Source organism: Typopeltis vanoorti, chromosome 19, assembly GCF_054136105.1.
Source record: "Typopeltis vanoorti isolate ZY-2024b chromosome 19, IOZ_Tvanoo_1.0, whole genome shotgun sequence".
NCBI lineage: Eukaryota > Metazoa > Arthropoda > Arachnida > Uropygi > Thelyphonidae > Typopeltis > Typopeltis vanoorti.
In genome coordinates, this window is record NC_143567.1 from 73,466,114 (window position 1) to 73,485,647 (window position 19,534).

A 19,534-nucleotide genomic window follows, 5' to 3' on the forward strand; every position below is an offset into this window, starting at 1 on the left:
TTTATATCTGCACATGCTTTAAATAAACGAAAATTTCTAGAATTATTAAATGAGGTAAACTCAGTGTGCAATTGTTTACTTATGTACAATGTCCAATGGTTAAGTTGTGGAAAAGTTCATCAAAGATTTGTTGAGTGTTTAAATGAAGATACTTTTTTTTACATAATGAGAAAATCATTAAAAAAATATGTCAGTTAATGGATGTCTTTCGAAATTAATGTTTTTTACCGATTTGTGCTTACATTTAAATGAATTAAATATTAAACTACAAGGTGTTAACAAGACAGTTATTGTCATGTTTGATTTAATCAAAGCATTGAAAGCTAAATTACAAATTTTCAATCACGATGTTGTTTCCAATACCTTTAAATATTTTCCAAATACAAAAAAATTCTTTGCAGATCTAGAATCTCATGGAAAAACAGATCAAGTTAAATTGACACAAGAGTTGCCTGCAGTTCAGGCAATTTGCAGAAACATCAAAATTTATTTTGCATCCAAACACATCAGCAGATAAACTCAATTTGGAGATTTTCGAGTGGCTGAATTTGGAAGATATAGAAATTCAGTGAATCGATTTTCAATCCAGTTCTATATGGAAACAAAAGTTTGTCAATTTAAGAAATGACTTGGAAATAATTGAAATTAATTGAAATTGAAATAATGGAACTTGGAATGCCATTCCTGAAACCTTTAGTTGTTTAAAAAAACTAGCAATAGCTATATTATCAATTTTCTCCTCTACATATACTTCTGAGTCATTATTTTCTGGAATGAATTTTATAAAAGACAGTTTAAGAAATAGAATGACTGATGAATCTAGTTTGGCATGTGTATTACTAAAAGCGACAAATTATGAACTTGATATAAAGCATTTGGCATCCAATGTACAACAGCAAAAATCTCAATAATAAATTATTGATATTGATTTGTATACGACAATGTGTATGTCAAGTTATGAATTCATCTTTATGAAATTGTATGTTAATTTTTAAACTTGTCTCAATGAAATTCTGCAATAATTAAGTTGCTATTAATTTTTCTCCCTATTTAAAACTGCCCAATACATCAGCAACTCTATAAATACTATTTGTAAATTTTTGGCATGTGCCCATGAAAAAGCTTGCCACCTCTGCACTATTATGCCAGTAGTCATGGGGCACATTAAGAACGTGTCCCACATTTTTAATATTGTGTACATGTAGTTCATGAATTTTCATTGTTGAATTTTCTGGTTTCTCTTCTAGTTGTTTAATTTGATAGCCATACTGAAGATGCCTTTGACACTAGGGCAAAAATCCTTTGATAAATAAAACAATTGCATAAGTAAAATCGGTATTAAGTTTATTATCATAGCTTATGTTACAATTCATCAAGTTAAACACTTGATTCTCGTAGAAAGACTTAGACATTGGTTATACATGCTTATGAAATAACTTAAGGAATTTACAACATACAAAGGATATAAATTAAATTAAACTTTAATCTATATTTCCAATATTTCGGCAACATCACGTTGCCATCTTCACAGGAACTTAAAATAAAGACACGTGCATGCAAGCACTACACACGGTAAATGAGGATGAAGCAGGAAGCTGTTGTTTCTCCTAAAAGTCCTGATGGTGCACCCTAGTGGGCTATGTAGGTATTCTTGGCCGTTGGGGTCTTCTGATGTAAGTCTCCCAAATTTGGGCATGTTTCTTAGGGCTGAGGCTGATTCTATGAATAGCCTTTCAAATTTGAATTTACTACGGTATATTACCGTGGCTTTCTCCCACCATATTCTGTGGCATGTATCCAGAGCATGGTCTCTGCAAGACCAGAGTGGCTGTACTGGTGAAACCGGATGTAGTCCTTGTGTTCTGAAATTCTGATATTCGCTGTCCTGCCTGTTTGGCCAAAGTAGGAAGTTTACAGCTGCAAGGGACCTGGCATACACCAGGTAGGGCTAGGGGAAGTGGTGGTCTTTAGTGGAGTGGATAAGGAACACCAATTTTCTATATGGTCTGTAACACAGGGTCAAGTCATGTTTTTTTAGGATTTTGGTAATTTTTATCCTAGGTGCCTTGAATGTATGGAATGGTGATGGATCTAGAGTAATCCTTGTTGTGAAGGGTGGGGATGGAGGGGGGGTTGTGGTTTACTGGTTTCAATATATTTTGGATTTTTTTTTTGGGGGGGGGGGGGTAGCCATTGCCTCTGAAAGTGTTAAGGATATGGTTTAGTTCTATGGTTAGGGCATTGTCATTTGAACAGATAAGTTTAGCCCTGTTGTGTAGTGTCTTAATCACTCCATATTGTTGTGAGGGGGGGGGGGGGGTTGATGAATGTATCTGCCTATATGGTTGGGTTTTCTATAAACTGAGAAAACCAAGGTTCCATCAGGCTGGCGGGTGACTAGTGTGTCTAAGAAAGGGAGGCTGTTGTTTTTCTCTTTTTCCAGGGCAAATTTGATTCTGGGTTGTTTAAGTGTGCTGGTTGGTTGTTGTTTAAGTGTGTTAGGAAAGAGAGGTGTGTATCAGAGCCATGTGGCCAAATAGCGAACACATCATCAATGTAGCAAAGCCATATGGTTGGTTTTTGTGGGGCAGAGTTTAAGGCGTTCTCTTCAGAAGTTTCCATAAAGAAGTTGGCCAAGGGTGGGGAGAGTGGTGAAACCATGACTGTCCCCTCTATTTGTTTGTAGAATTTTCCTTGCCAAACGAAATGGCCTGAGTTCATTGAGAACTGAAATAGGGCTGAGATATCGGGAGGAAATTTAGCTTGGATTAGCTCTAAGGTTTTTTCTTTGAGTGGGACATTTGTGAATAAGGAGGAGATGTCAAAACTGACCATTATGTCATTATATTGAAGCATAAGGTTTTCTATGCTGGCTTTGAAGTGGGCTGAGTTTTTTATGTGTGATGGTGTGTTGCCAGTATAGTGTGTGTGAGAGAGCTTTGGCCAAATGTTTAGCTAATTTGTATGTGGTGGAATCAATGCAATCCACTATGGGACTTAATGGCACATTTTCTTTATGTATTTTTGGGAGTCCATATATACAGGGGTATGGACTTAAACGGTTTTAATTTGTTAGCGACTTCTATAGGCCAAGAAGTGACCCTGTTAAGGAGGCTGTGGAGTTTTCTAATTTGTGAGTTGGTGGGATTGTATTCAATAGGGAGGTAAGTAGCCCATTCTAATAATAGAGCATTAAGCTTACCTGTGTAATCCGTTTGGTTAAGTACTACTGTGGTGTTATCTTTATCCACTTTGGTGATTACTATTTCTTTTATTTTCTTCAATTCTTGCAGATATTTATATTCCTTATTGGATATGTTGGTTTTTGGTGGTCTTGCTTTGGTGAGAACACAAGCTGCATCCAGTCTAATGTTGTTGACGACGTGATTTGGAAGGTGGCGGATCCTGCATTCAATTTCGATTATTATATCCTCAGCCGGTAATTTTCTGGGAGCAATGGCGAAGTTGTGGCCACGTGAGAGGGAGCGTTGAGTGCTTCAGGCTTCAAATTAACTGAAGAAAGGTTGACTACAGTGTCGGTAGGAAGTTTTGGTTCGGGGTTTGAGTTCTTTTTTAAATTCTCAAATTTCTTGATAATGTCGACCTTTTTTTTTTTTTAAAATCTTTATCCGCAGCACTTCACAAGATGTCGTATAAAATTGACCAAAGCTCGTGGTTTAACGTGCTAGAAAGCTCGAACGCCCAAATAGCTAAGTTTGCGTCAGCTAGGGGAAAGCGAGTGGCGGCAATTTGTTCTCGTAGCATAGCTTGGCTGGCGTGGCTATAAAATCGGAGAACCTTTTGTGAAATGAAACGGTGCTTGAATTTAACACAATTTGGGATTACCTGATTATCCGGGTAGCATTTTAGGAAGGTCAGATGGCTCATTTGTCTTGATAGCTTCAGCTTCATTTTACTGTAATGGGCGTGCCTTATGTGCGATGGAATCTCCATGGATAATAGTAATTCTTGTTGAAAGGCTTAGATGTTGGTTATACATGATTATTAAATAGCTTAAGGAATTTACAACGTACAAAGGATATAAATTAAATTAAACTTTAATCTATATTTCCAATATTTCGGCGTCACATTGCCACCTTCACTAGAACTTAAAATAAAGACACGTGCACTCAGACACTACATACAGTAAATGAGGATGAAGCAGGAATGACTGAGAAAGAGATGGGCGGATCAGGAGAAGGAAGACCTGCAGGCTGCCAGGCTGGAGACCAGAACGTGGCAGACAGTCGCAGAGGACCCTGCTCAGCGGCAACATGTGGAGCTTGAGCCCAAAAGTCCCCCCGGGCTGATAGCGCCTGGCAATTTAACGTATGTATGACTAATGAGTGCATGGAAGGAATTAACAGCATTTTATAATGACATGACAACGGAATGTCATTCGGAAGAAATGTCTGTACTTGTATTATTGAAATATCTGTATTATTTAGCAATTAAGCATCCCTCTATTCTCATAGGTCCACAACATTTCTTCAGTACATCTGGCAGTGTACTGAAGAGATGTAATATGTGACCAAGAAGAAACAATGCTCAGCATGATGAGTAGTTATGTTATCTCAGACCACAGAAAATCAGTCTGGAAATGCAAGCAGTCATAATCAAGTGTTTATGCTTATTAAATAACTTAAGGAATTTACAACGTACAAAGGATATAAATTAAATTAAACTTTAATCTATATTTCCAATATTTCGGCAACGTCACGTTGCCATCTTCACAGGAACTTAAAATAAAGACACGTGCATGCAGGCACTACACACAGTAAATGCGGATGAAGCAAGAGCTATTGTTTCTCCTAAAAGGCCTGATGGTGCCCCCCTAGTGGGCTATGTAGGTATTCTTGGCAGTTGGGCTGAAGGTCTTCTGATGTAAGTCTCCCAAATTTGGGGCAGTTTCATGCAACTAAATTTGGTGAGGTTTGGCATGTTTCTTAGGACTGAGGCTGATTAATGCTCTGTTATTAGATCGGGCTACTTACCTCCCTATTGAATACAATCCCACCAACTCACAAATTAGAAAACTCCACAGCCTCCTTAACAGGGTCACTTCTTGGCCTATAGAAGTCGCTAACAAATTAAAACCGTTTAAGTCCATACCCCTGTATATATGGACTCCCAAAAATACATAAAGAAAATGTGCCTTTAAGTCCCATAGTGGATCGCATTGATTCCCCCACATACAAATTAGCTAAACGTTTGGCCAAAGCTCTCACACACACTATACTGGCAACACACCATCACACATAAAAAACTCAGCCCACTTCAAAGCCAGCATAGAAAACCTTATGTTTCAATATAATGACATAATGGTCAGTTTTGACATCTCCTCCTTATTCACAAATGTCCCACTCAAAGAAAAAAACCTTAGAGCTAATCCAAGCTAAATTTCCTCCCGATATCTCAGCCCTATTTCAGTTCTCAATGAACTCAGGCCATTTCGTTTGGCAAGGAAAATTCTACAAACAAATAGAGGGGACAGTCATGGTTTCACCACTCTCCCCACCCTTGGCCAACTTCTTTATGGAGACTTTTGAAGAGAAAGCCTTAAACTCTGCCCCACAAAAATCCCAGCCATATGGCTTTGCTACATTGATGATGTGTTCGCTATTTGGCCACATGTCTCTGATACACACCTCTCTTTCCTAACACACTTAAAACAACCAACACCCTAGAATCAAATTTGCCCTGGAAAAAGAGAAAAACAACAGCCTCCCTTTCTTAGACACACCAGTCACCCGCCAGCCTGATGGAACCTTGGTTTTCTCAGTTTATAGAAAACCCACCCATATAGGCAGATACATTCATCAACAATCCCCCCCACAACAATATGGAGTTATTAAGACACTACACAACAGGACTAAACTTATCTGTTCAAATGACAATGCCCTAACCATAGAACTAAACCACATCCTAAACACTTTCAGAGCCAATGGCTCCCCCCCCCCCCCAAAAAAAAATCCAAAATATATTGAAACCAGTAAACCACAACCCCCCCCCCCCTTCCCCCTTCACAACAAGGATTACTCTTGATCCTTCACCATTCCTTACATTCGAGGCACCTAGGAAAAAAATTACCAAAATCCTAAAAAAAACATGACTTGACCTGTGTTACAGACCATATAGAAAATTGACGTTCCTTATCCACTCCATTAAAGACCACCACTTCCCCTAGCGCTACCTGGTGTATACCAGGTCCCTTGCAGTTGTAAACTGTCCTACTTTGGCCAAACAGGCAGGACAGCGAATATCAGAATTTCAGAACACAAGGACTACATCCGGTTTCACCAGTACAGCCACTCTGGTCTTGCAGACCGTGCTCTGGATACATGCCACAGAAAACGGTGGAAGGAAGCCATGGTAATACACCATAGTAAATTCAAATTTGAAAGGCTATTCATGGAATAAGTCTCCTCCCTAAGAAATATGGCAAACCTCAAGAAATTTGGTTGCATGATGTAAGTCTCCCAAATTTGGGAGACATACATCAGAAGACCTTCAGCCCAACAGCCAAGAATACCTACATAGCCCACTAGGGGGCACCATCAGGACTTTTAGGAGAAACAATAGCTCTTGCTTCATCCGCATTTACTGTGTGTAGTGCCTGCATGCACGTGTCTTTATTTTAAGTTCCTGTGAAGATGGCAACGTGACGTTGCCGAAATATTGGAAATATAGATTAAAGTTTAATTTAATTTATATCCTTTGTACGTTGTAAATTCCTTAAGTTATTTAATAAGCATAAACACTTGATTATGACTGCTTGCATTTCCAGACTGATTTTCTGTGGTCTGAGATAACATAACTACTCATCATGCTGAGCATTGTTTCTTCTTGGTCACATATTACATCTCTTCAGTACACTGCCAGATGTACTGAAGAAATGTTGTGGACCTATGAGAATAGAGGGATGCTTAATTGCTAAATAATACAGATATTTCAATAATACAAGTACAGACATTTCTTCCGAATGACATTCCGTTGTCATGTCATTATAAAATGCTGTTAATTCCTTCCATGCACTCATTAGTCATACATACGTTAAATTGCCAGGCGCTATCAGCCCGGGGGGACTTTTGGGCTCAAGCTCCACATGTTGCCGCTGAGCAGGGTCCTCTGCGACTGTCTGCCACGTTCTGGTCTCCAGCCTGCAGGTCTTCCTTCTCCTGATCCGCCCATCTCTTTCTCAGTCTCCCTGATCGTGGTCAGGCCTCCCACGCTTGTCTCACAGTCCTTTCAGGGCTCATACGGTACAGGTGCCCCAGCCACTGAAGACGCCGGGCTCACAGTTCCATCAAGATGTCTGCCGAGTTGTATAAAGCATGTATAGCAGCATTGGACCAGCTCCTCCAGACTCTGTCTGCCATGACCCCTCCATAGATACGTCGTAGCATCTTGTTCTCGAATACTCTCAGGTGATCGGCTTGTCTCGCCATGAGAGTCCACATTTCAGCACCGTAGAGGAGAACAGGCCTGATCAAAGTTTTGTATAGTCCCACCTTTGTAACCCAAGACAGCAAGCGCGAGGCAAAAATGGGGGACACACTTGATAATAGGCCACATTTGCTGCATTTACCCGACTCTGGACATCAGCCTCAACTTTGTTGTCTTCAGTCACGAAAGAACCCAAGTACCTAAATACCTTCACCCTCTCAAACTGTGCAGCTCCCTCTGGATCTTGAGCAGCATGGCGACTCATAAAAAGGTATTTTGTCTTCTCAGCATTTATTTTCAGGCCAACTTCTTCTGCAGCTTCTTCAATAGCAGTAACCAATGCCACCACGTCGTCCCGTTGATGCGCCATAACGTTCAGGTCGTCAGCAATATCAAAATGAATTTGAGAGAACTGCTGATGTCTTTTATAGGCCAAATTTGCATGTTGCTTAGTTTCATTAATTTTTCAGCAATATTAGTGGGTTCCACAATTTTGGTAGGATAGTATGTGTGGAACACATTATATAAATATTAAGGGTTGTCCAATTTGCTTGTTATATATAAAACAATATTATTGAGATGAGGAAATAATGGAGAACAACAGATGAAATATGAATTTAACAAATGAAATAATGGATATTTATAATTTTTATACAAGAATTGAAGCCATTCTTGATTTCTGTGTTGTGCAAGAATTTTAATTTATTTCATTTTTTTGAATGAATCAAGCTAGTGTCTGTCTATGTTGCTGGAGATTTTGTAGACCTATCTCTTAGGATTCATATAATATCGCTGTTTTGTGCCAGATAGTAGCATCATTGATCTGTTTACCTATGTGCTGAAAGCAGAAACTATACATTTACTCCAAGATCTGATTTCACTGGACATTGTGGATCTTTTCAAGCATAGTATTAACAACACATTCTGCAAATTCCATGAAGGATTTTTTTGAACAGAAGTTAGGATTGGCAGTAGGTTCTTCCCTTTCTCTGCTGCTGGCAACCTACTGCATATCTTAACTTCTGTTCAAAAAAATCATTCTTGGAATTTGCAGAATGTATTGTTAATAATACTATGCTCGAAAAGATCCAGAAGTCACACCAGAGAGTGTGAACTAAAACGTGGCTGAGGTATGTTGATGATATTTTCATCATTTAGTCCAACTCCACTAACCACCTAAAATAATTTCTTTTGTACGATAATACTATTCATCCTTGGTTAAATTCACTTATTGAGTTGGAAATGAAGAGATCACTACCATTTCTGGATGTGCTCATAGCAGTCTGAGCAGAAAAAACTCAATTATTCAGGTTTTTTATGTTGAGCCCATACGTGAGAAGTTGGTTGATCAACCTATTGTACATTAGTACCGTATATGGATAGTCAGTTGGGAAAGGAGGAACTTGTTTACATTTAATTTGAACGACTGTATATTGTATTCCTTGGGAAACACATCAGGGGGAAGACTACTCCACAATACAGCAGTTGCAGGATGGTGAAGAGGAAAAGAAACTTGTTCTGTTTGTTTCAAGGTGCACTGTGAAGGGAACATGTTGAGCGGCAGCTGCACATGTTCCAATGAGCTTATTACTAAGTGGGGGAATTATCGATATTACAGATGAGCATTTCCCATGGAAATATTTGTAGAATATACATATCATGGAAACTAAATGTCTGCACAAAAGTGAGGAGGAGTGAGTTGGTAAGAGATGGGTCATTAATAAGTCTAATTGCTCTCCTCTGTATAGAATCAAGTATTTTGAGGGAACTTTTAGGGGATATGTGAGAACAGTATTTAATAATTCACAAATCCACTAGGCGGATTTGTGATTTGTATGTTAGCAGCTGTTCACGGGTGAAGTAATGTCTTGAGCAAAAGAAAAATCGTAGTTCTTTTTGAAGCTGAGGGTGTGCAATGGTTGTGATGTGTTTATGCCAGGAGAGGTTTGATGTCAGGATAATTCCAAGAAGATTTCTCTTCTTGGAATTATCCTGACATCAAACTTGTCAGGATAATTCCAAGAAGAAATTGTCTGGAAATTTGGGTATCGTCAAAAAGAATGGTGGGAAAAGATGGTTCTTTTTTTATGAGAAATAGGGAAAACTGGGTTTTACTAGCATTGAAATTGATGAGGTTATCTGAATCCCATTTGAGGATGGCTCGAATATCAGAAAGCCTACCCATACAGGATTATACTTGTACATCATATCTCATCACTAGTATTATACAATCCCTAGGAGAAAGGACATTCAAAATCTCCACCAGTGTACACAAAAGGAACCAGGAACTCAATCATCTCAGTTCCACCCTGCCAACAACAGAACATTGGTCAACAAAATCTTGCATCAACTTTTATCTCCAGATGATGTGAAACAGTGAATTTCACTAAACTAATTGTTTTAATAAACAATTTTACTACCATTTGTTCCCTGTGGTAAAAATGACAGCACCACAATTGCATAGAAGGGTGAGTGTTTACTGATTTTTTATCCCTTGATGGATGGTATTGGAAAATGGAGGAAAGTTGTCTGTCCTTGAAGAAAAATTATTACATTTCCTGAAAATTGAAGCCATTTATAATGTTTTAAATCACAATGATATCAGTATTATTGGTAAAATCAAAATTATATTTTGTAAGTCAACATCATCATCAAATTCCTGACATATACCCTCAAGGAGTGTACAGGATATGATAGTACTAAATGAAAAATTTACTTCATTACTAATTTCCTATCTACAATTTTCCTCCAAATCAGTCTGTTACTCGTCAGGACTCCAATATTATCATTATCAGATCTTATGTTTCTATCGTCTAAGGCACATTGTACCGTATCAATCCACCTATATCTTGGTCTTCCTCTGGGTCGTTTTCCTGCCAACCTGGCAAAGAACACTTATTTTGCTAATCTTTCTTCGCCCATTCTGTTTAAGTGACCATACCACCTGAGATTAGCTCTGCTAACACATTCTTGGATGTTGACAATGTCAAGTTCTTTCCTAATATTCTCGTTTTTAATATGATATTGCCATTGATGCCATCTGTTCACGCCTATAATCTTTCTCAGGACTCTCATATCTGTGGTATCTAGTCTTTGGTCAAGTGTTTTACTTCTGACCCAGCTCTCAGATCCATAAGTTAAAACTGGTTTGAATACAGCTAATTTAGTGTTCCGACTAATTTCTCTCTTATTCCATATGAATTTATTCAATTGACTTCCAACCATACCAGCTTTGTTGATTCTGTTGTCTATTTCCATATTTAATTTACATCTTCACTAAAAATCGTGCCTAAGTAGCTGAAATGTTTTACTTGTTCCACAGGTTCCCCGTTCACAATACAGTTGACATTTTCAACAATTCTACCTATTTTTATTGTCTTTGTCTTTTTAATGCTGATCTTCATACCATATCTATTACAACAGTTATTCAATTTAGTCAGGGAATCTTGCAAACTTGTAGCGGATTTATTTAGAAGTATAACATCATCCGCATAAAGCAAGAGCTGACATTAACATCTCCAATTCTGATATCATGTTTAATACCACTTTCCTTAATAATGTGATCCATATAGATAATGAATAACAGACGGGATAATGTACTTCCTAAATTGAACAGTTATTCAATTTAGTCAGGGAATCTTGCAAACTTGTAGCGGATTTATTTAGAAGTATAACATCATCCGCATAAAGCAAGAGCTGACATTAACATCTCCAATTCTGATATCATGTTTAATACCACTTTCCTTAATAATGTGATCCATATAGATAATGAATAACAGAGGGGATAATGTACTTCTTTGTCTCACACCAGATTTAACATTAAACCATCTTCCTGTACTTCAATTTTAACTGTTCACTCACAACTCAAATAAAGACTAAGTGTTGCTTGATATAATTTTCCATTGACACCATACAACTGTAGCATATTGAATAGCTTCTCTCTTGGCACCTTGTCATATGCCTTTTCCAGATCGACAAAACTTGAATATAGATCTTTGTTATATTCCCATGACTTCTCAACTATTTGTCGTAAAGTGAAGATCTAATCCTGACAGCCTCTATTTGGCCTGAATCCAGCTTGTTCTTCACCAAGCTTTTCCACAATTCTTCTCAACCGTTTTTCAAGTATACTTGCATAGATCTTGCCAGGAACACTCAGTAGGGAAATACCTCTGTAATTCTCACATTCAGTTTTATTTCCCTTTTTATATATGGGTACTATGAGAGCTCTACTCCAATCATCGGGAATTCGTCCCTCTGTCCAGGCTTTCTGAACTATGCAGTGCAGCCAATGTAAGACTTTTATACCACCATACTTCAGCATTTCTGGTCGAATATCATCTACTCCTGCTGCATTTCCACATTTCAAGCCTTTGATGGCTTTTATTACTTCAAGTATGGATATGTATTCCTGCCTGCATGCCTAGTCAGTGTTTTTTACCACTGTGCTCTCATCACTGCTTGTTTCATTTAGCAATTTTTCAAAGTAATTACTCCATACTTCAAGGATATCTTTCTCTCCTGTTTTCATGTCACCTTTATCATCTCTAACTCCTTTTACAGCGCTCTTTCTCCATTCCTAAGCTTCTTCAACAAACTCCAGAATATTTTGCCACCTTCTTGATATTTATTTTCTATATTCTTGCCAAATTCCTCCCATGACTTTTGTTTAGCTAGTTTTACACAGTATTTCACTTTCTTGCATTTGTCTCTGTATTCTCTAAGAGCAAAAGCTGACTTATTTGCCAGGACCTTTTGATATGCTTTCTTCTTTTCCTTCACTGCCTCTTTAACTTCCTGTGTCCACCATGGATTTCTAATTTTTCTATCCTTGCAGACAACCTCACCACATGCCTCTCTAGCTGAATCAATCTGGGCTTTCTTCAAGGATTGCCACTGAATCTCCAAGGTTTTGTTCCTATTCTCAAACTCTTTCATTTTTTCTTCAATAATCTTTGTGTATTTTAGTCTACAATTCACATGTGAGAGCTGCTCAACTTTTATTCGCTTTAAAACTTTCTTACATGTTATTCTTTTCAATATTAAATTCAATTTTATCCTGCTCAAGACTAAATAGTGATCGCTTCCAATTTCAAAATCCTCTGTCCACTCTGGTGTCCTGCACCAGGGAGAAAACATCACTATCAACAATAACATAGTCAATGAGATTTTTCTTATTCCTTGCCTCTTCTCTCCATGTGAATTTGTACGCATTTTTATGTTGGAACATGGTGTTAGTAATAACCAGTCCATGTCCTGAGCAGAAATCCAACAGGTATTTGCCATTATTATTGGCTTTGCTCTTTTCTCCAAATTTTCCGAAAATATTTTTGTATGTCTGACAATCATTTCCTACTCTGCTATTTAGATCCCCAACAAGGACCAACTTTTCCTTTTTCATTGTGTCAGTTGCTTTTTCTAAAGCAACAAAAAATTCCTCCACTTCTACCTTAGTAGAACCTTCTGTGGGACCATAGGCACAAATAAGTCTCATTGTCCAATTCTCCATTCTGATATTTGCCCACATCACTCTACTTGAGACTGCCTGCTATTCAAGAAGATTAGCCTCGTAATTTGTGTTGAATACTATGGCTACTCCTTATTTTCCTTGATTATCATTTCCTGAATATAACATTTTGTATTTATTGTTCAGAAAGATCTCACCAGTTTTTGTCTTTTTTGTTTCAGTCATCCCTATTATGTCGATCTGGTACTTATCTAATTCCTCAGCTAACTCCATTTCTTTGCCATTCAGGCTTCTTATGTTGATAGTACTGATCATTAACTCTGGTGATGTTGAGTTGGGGTGTGTTTTCAGATTTGTTCCAGTAGCCGACTTTTCGTTGTTCGCCCTGGTTCCCTGGTGAAAACAACAGGGGGGCCTTGTTTAACCGAGCAACGCTCCATCCGGCATGAAATTTTGTCATGTTATACCATCATTTTCTATATTGTTTAAGCCAATAATAATACAGTTTGGTCTGCTAAATCCTAAATTGGCAGCCCATACTCGTTTGTTCAGTATCCAGGTAAATACCTAACAGGGTGCACCACGAGAAGGTGAGGATTGGACATTAGGTCGGAAGCCTAGGTCAGTTCACCGCATTCCTTTAAAGGCTATGTGGAGGTCTCCTCTCAGTTATACAGCTTTGACCCTTCACACCTGTAAATCAACATTATTTGCAAAATATAAAATATGTATCTCTAAAAATCCTTACTATACTTTGAAACGGTATTGTATCACTGCAAAAGTTGAATCTCTGCCCTTAATTTTTGCTATTACAGAAAACAAGCATAAAGTGAAAACTCCTTTGCTAGAAGTTAAGAGCCACATTACTTGACATAACAGAAAACTTTAGGTATTACAACAGGTGTTGAGGCAAAATTGATGCCTTTTTTGAGAATAGCGATCTCAGGTTTTGTTAGTATGTGCTTTGATTGATTAACGATCACTTGGTTATCAGGTAGAGAAGGTTTAGACTCAATATGATTAGTATGCAGATAATTGAATTTCTCTATTTGCGTCTGTTTGCTATTTCTGAAGGTTTTATCATAACTTGTGTAAATCATATTATCTAGAAGTTGCCAAATATCTTCATCAACGGTATTAAAGATGTCTGTCATAACATTTTGAGTCTATCTGGCTTAGTGTGAATCTTGTATGATGTATTCTTTCACGTAGAAGGGAGAGTGATGTTTTATGGTAATTACATTTAGCTTGTCTAAAATTAAAAAAAAGTTGTCTGAGGCGCAGAAATTTGGGGATAACGTTGTTGTCTTGACATCTTTTTAAGAAAATTAGGTGATTTAAAAACTTAGCCTTTTTACACTTTAAAAGTTCAAGATGGCGTACCTTCCGTTTTGTAATCTCATCGATTCTGTTCATATTTGAAATTGTTGTTGTTCTTGACCACTGAGATTAATGAATAACCAACTCTTATTTAGAATTATTGTTCAAGTGTTAATAAACTATTTAATAATCAACTAGTTTCGCCGGCTATTGCTGTCGGCTTCTTCAGGGTACAAATAAGGAAGGCAAAGTAAATTACAAGCTAGATGTGTTTTGTTATTGAATTCTAATTCAATAACAAAACAGTACTGAGCGTGAAACAATACACGTGTCGCGTTTACTTGTTGAGAAACATTTTGTAGTTTGCACTGAAGTTCATTTCATGTGCGTTTAGTGATCTGATTAAGGTCTTCCATATATTAGGTAAGATTAAACCTTGGTTCCTGTTGAGGCTTTTTGTGGAACGGGTGACTGTAGCTGCTTCTTTGAAGATTCTAGAACGATAATTTTCTTCTATATAAGGCATATAACTTTTATTCCATTCAATAATGTGGTTGGTTGTAGAGATGTGGGAAGAAAGGCCAGATATATCTTGTCTATTTTTTCTTGCATAACCGATGTGTTGCCTTTGTCTCATTTCGAAGATTCTAGACATCTGACCAATATAACTAAGACCCCAGGAACAAGGGATGTTGTAAACTCCAGCATACTTGTAGAAAGGATGGAAGTCTTTCGGTGAGCTTAGGAATTTCTGAATAGTTTCAACTGGCTTGAAGGTCGCGCTGATATTGTGTGGTTTTAGGAGGAGAGCCAGTTTTTTGGAAATGGTACCAACGTATGGAATAATTATAGTAGTGATATATAGGGTGACATCACATCTTTGTGGTATGTCAGAGAAGAGAATTTTAATTGATGAGTCTTCTAGGGTAGCCATTTAAGGATGGGTCATTGGATATTGTAGTCAATTCTTCTTGTAGATTATTTTGGTCCGTAGTAAACTGTATAGCTCTTTTCTTTAGCATATGAAGAATGCTAAGTTTTAGGGAGATGTGATGTGATGAGGTGAAGTGTAGATAACGTCCAGTATTTGTAGGTTTTCTATAAACAGATAAGTTCACCGAAAGATTTCCATCCTTTCTACAAGTATGCTGGAGTTTACAACATCCCTTGTTCCTGTGGTCTTAGTTATATTGGTCAGATGTCTAGAATCTTCGAAATGAGACAAAGGGAACACATCGGTTATGTAAGAAAAAACAGACACGATATATCTGGCCTTTCTTCCCACATCTCTACAACCAACCATATTATTGAATGGAATAAAAGTTATATGCCTTATATAGAAGAAAACTACCATTCCAGAATCTTCAAAGAAGCAGATACAGTCACCCGTTCCACAAAAAGCCTCAACAGGAACCAAGGTTTAATCTTACCTGATATATGGAAGACCTTAATCAGATCACTAAACACACATGAAATGAACTTCAGTGCAAACTACAAAATGTTTCTAAACAAGTAAACGCAACACGTCTATTGTTTCACGCTCAGTACTGTTTTGTTATTGAATTAGAATTCAATAACAAAACACACATGTATTGTTTCATGATCAGTACTGTAATTCTGTATCTAGCTTATAATTTACTTTGCCTTCCTTATTTGTACACTGAAGAAGCCGACAGCAATAGCTGGCGAAACTAGTTGGTTATTAAATAGTTTATTAACACTTGACCAATAATTCTAAATAAGAGTTAGTTATTCATTAATCTCGGTGGTCAAGAATTATAACAATTTCAAATATGAACAGAATCGATGAGTTTAAAAAAATGAAGGTACGCCATCTTGAACTTTTAAAGTGTAAAAAGGCTAAGTTTTTAAATCACCTAACTTTCTTAAAAAGAAGTCAAGACAACAACGTTATCCCCAAATTTCTGCGTCTCAGACAACTTTTTAATTCTAGACAAGCTAAATGTATTTATCATAAAACATCACTCTCCCTTCTACGTGAAAGAATACATCATACAAGATTCACACTAAGCCAGATAGACTCAAAATGTTATGACAGACATCTTTAATACCGTTGATGAAGATATTTGGCAACTTCTAGATAATATGATTTACACAAGTTATGATAAAACCTTCAGAAATAGCAAACGGCAAATCGAAAAATTCAATTATCTGTATACTAATCATATTAAGTCTAAACCTTCTCTACCGGATAACGAATTGATTCTAAAAATCAATCAAAGCACATAACAGAAAACTGTCATCATTGAGCATAATACTTTCTTTTTTAAGTATCAAACAGTACATAGTTGCATAGCAAAATTACTTCATTTTAAAAATAATAGCTTTTATTCCTCATAGGCTCGTAGTCCTAGTGTACATAGTCATATTGGTGATGGAGAAGGAAGTGGGAGAGGCTCAGCATTGCCTGCAGAACCGGAAGTGGCAACCATCCGGCTACAGAAAAGCAATAATGGAATCGGCCTTAGTATTGTGGCTGCTGGGGTAAATACTTCTTTAGTCATAATTTATTGTGAATGGGTGTTATTTATTCAATTATGATTTAAACATATTGGTTATAGAATAATCAGATTCATTATCTTCATTGTCTGTCTCATAATCGATGTTTTGTGAATGTCCCAGTAACATTCACAAAAATTGAGTTTTATTACAGAACTTTTTTAAATAATAACAGCAATTCTCTGAATAATGCTTTTAACTTCTTAGCAAACAAGATTTATTTATTTTTTTTTTAAACATTCAAAACATAAGTTATGTGGCATATGATTACTTGCTCACGTCTCAGTCACAGCTGTGTAAACAGAATACATTATTGGAATTCCAAGGTAAAAAACAATGGGCTGCATTTTTATATTCAAATACAAGGTTTCAAAACTTATTCATTATTAACAAAAAAAAAAGTTAATTGTGATTACTCCCAAAAACACGCAACAGTTAACATTCAGGCAATGTTATAAACTTTCACATGTTTCAAAAAACAGACAATCAAATTTAAATCAGTTTGGGGTTAAGCATCCTGGTTTGATTCCAGTGCACTCCCTGTCAATGGTAAGAGGTAAGTAATGCTAGACATTTTTGTATTCCTGATGTTCTCTGATTCTGATTTCAGCAGAATGGCCCATTGTCTAAAATAATGAAGTCAGCATGAATCACATGCTTTGTAGACACCAGGTAAAGAGATGGTTGGTAATTTATACTTGGTGGATGGCAGAAAAGGAGTTCTGACCTGGTTTAAAGGTTGTGTATAGATTATACTTGCTGAAAACCCATGCTATTCTGATGTTCCTTTAAGATAGGGTATGGAAATTTTATGTCAGATTGGTGGCTTCATTATATCTAGTAGTAGTAGTACGTGTGTAGAGGCTTAAGTGCTGTGAGGACATCATGTTGGAGGCTTAATGGATTTTTTACAACACTCAAAAAAATTAAAATAGAATTTAATACTTCCTATATTTCGTCCTAGTCACTAGGACATCTATGGGGATTACAAAAACAATTAATGTAGCATATACACAAATAACAAACAATACTAAGCCCAACCACGTGGGTGACACTAAAGTCCTATCTAGGTAAAGCGCCCTCTAAGGGCAGTAGTAGGTGGCCTGGAATGCAAGGTGGGAACTCTGGTGATGAGTATTTCCCAAATCTTCGGAAGCTTAATGCAACCGTATTTATTGAGATTTGGTTGGTTTTTGAGAGCTGCTGCTGCTTCTAAGAAAAGTCTCTCTTTCTTTCTCTGCCTAATGATACACTTACCTTCACCGTATACAGAAAACCCACACACACAGGCATACATTCACAAACTCTCCCACCACCACCCCTCTCAACAATATGGCATTATTAAAACTCTTACCAAGAGAGCCCACAATCTTTGTTCCAGTGGAACCGCCCTCACTACTGAGCTTAACCACATACACAGCACTTTCCTCTCCAATGGCTACAGCGATCACAGTATCAAAAAAATAATCAACTCCTCCCCCATTCCCCGTCCTTCTCGTCAACAAGATTTTAAAAATGCCATCACCATACCCTACATCCATGGCACATCCGAAAAAATAACCATGATACTAAAACAGTACAACCTACAGACAGCATATAAGCCCCACTGCAAACTTGCTACCCTTATCCGTTCTACGAAAGATCAGCTCCCTCCTCTCTCTCTGCCTGGAGTTTACAAAGTACCCTGTTCCTGTAAGCTGGCGTACTTTGGACAGACAGGCAGATCAGCATCCATCCGTCTAGAGGAACACAAGTCTTACATCTTCAAACACAACTATGGCCATTCAGGCTTGGCTGACCATGTTTTGGACACCACCCACAGGGTATCATGGAAGAAAACCACCATGCTCCACCACAGCAAATTCAAGAAAGAGAGACTTTTCTTAGAAGCAGCAGCAGCTCTCAAAAACCAACCAAATCTCAATAAATACGGTTGCATTAAGCTTCCGAAGATTTGAGAAACACTCATCACCAGAGTTCCCACCTTACATTCCGTGGTTGGGCTTAGTATCGTTTGTTATTTGTATATATGTTACATTAATTGTTTTTGTAATCCCCGTAGATGTCCTAGTGACTAGGACGAAATATAGGAAGTATTAAATTCTATTTTAATTCTTTTTGAGTGTTGTAAAAAATCCATTAAGCCTCCATCATGATAGTAGTAGTAGTGGTAATGGTGATTTCTATTTCATTTAATTCTTCCAACAGAAAGGAATCATTAGAAGAGATTGAGTGAGCTCTGCTTGTAAGAGTTTTGAAAATACCTGTGTTCTGTGATGGGTAATGGTGTATTCTCCTGTTTCCTTGGCTGTGTCTCCTCCATAAGGCACCTGTTTGTGATAGAGGGAACCTCCCAGTGATGATACTGGCCCTTTTCGTTCTTCCTCTTTTTATTTGTGTATTCTCGATCTTCCAGACTACTTTCTATAGCAGTGCTTCCCAGACTTATGGATGTAAAAGCCCCCTTGGAAAAATTTAAATATTTCATGGACCCCATTGAAAAAAAAATTCGTAATAGAGACATATATTATTATAATATTTATATTCAATACAAAACATACACAGCGAATATCACAAAAATCAAATGCAAATATTACATTTTTAGCATCTTACATACACATTTGACATGGCACACTTACTCTTAAAACATTTTAAATTTGTTTTCATTATTTCACGGTCCCCTTGGAGGCCATGGCCCACAGTTTGGGAAGCGCTGCTCTATAGGATTAAATGCCCAGCTGCCATGCTTGCCATTCAGTTTTGACTTGTGGACATCCAGAA

The 19,534-nt window shown here is 37.3% G+C and overlaps 1 protein-coding gene across 3 annotated transcripts in view; it reads left to right on the top strand.

Moving 5' to 3' along the window:
• Positions 1 to 19,534, top strand: part of LOC150096246 (afadin-like) — a 512,466-nt gene that overhangs the window by 279,224 nt on the left and 213,708 nt on the right. For all 3 annotated transcript variants that reach the window (XM_090409377.1, XM_090409378.1, XM_090409379.1), the window contains exon 18: positions 16,595 to 16,738. In XM_090409377.1, the coding sequence (XP_090265503.1) occupies positions 16,595 to 16,738 (144 nt within the window). The remainder of the gene's footprint in view (positions 1 to 16,594; positions 16,739 to 19,534) is intronic.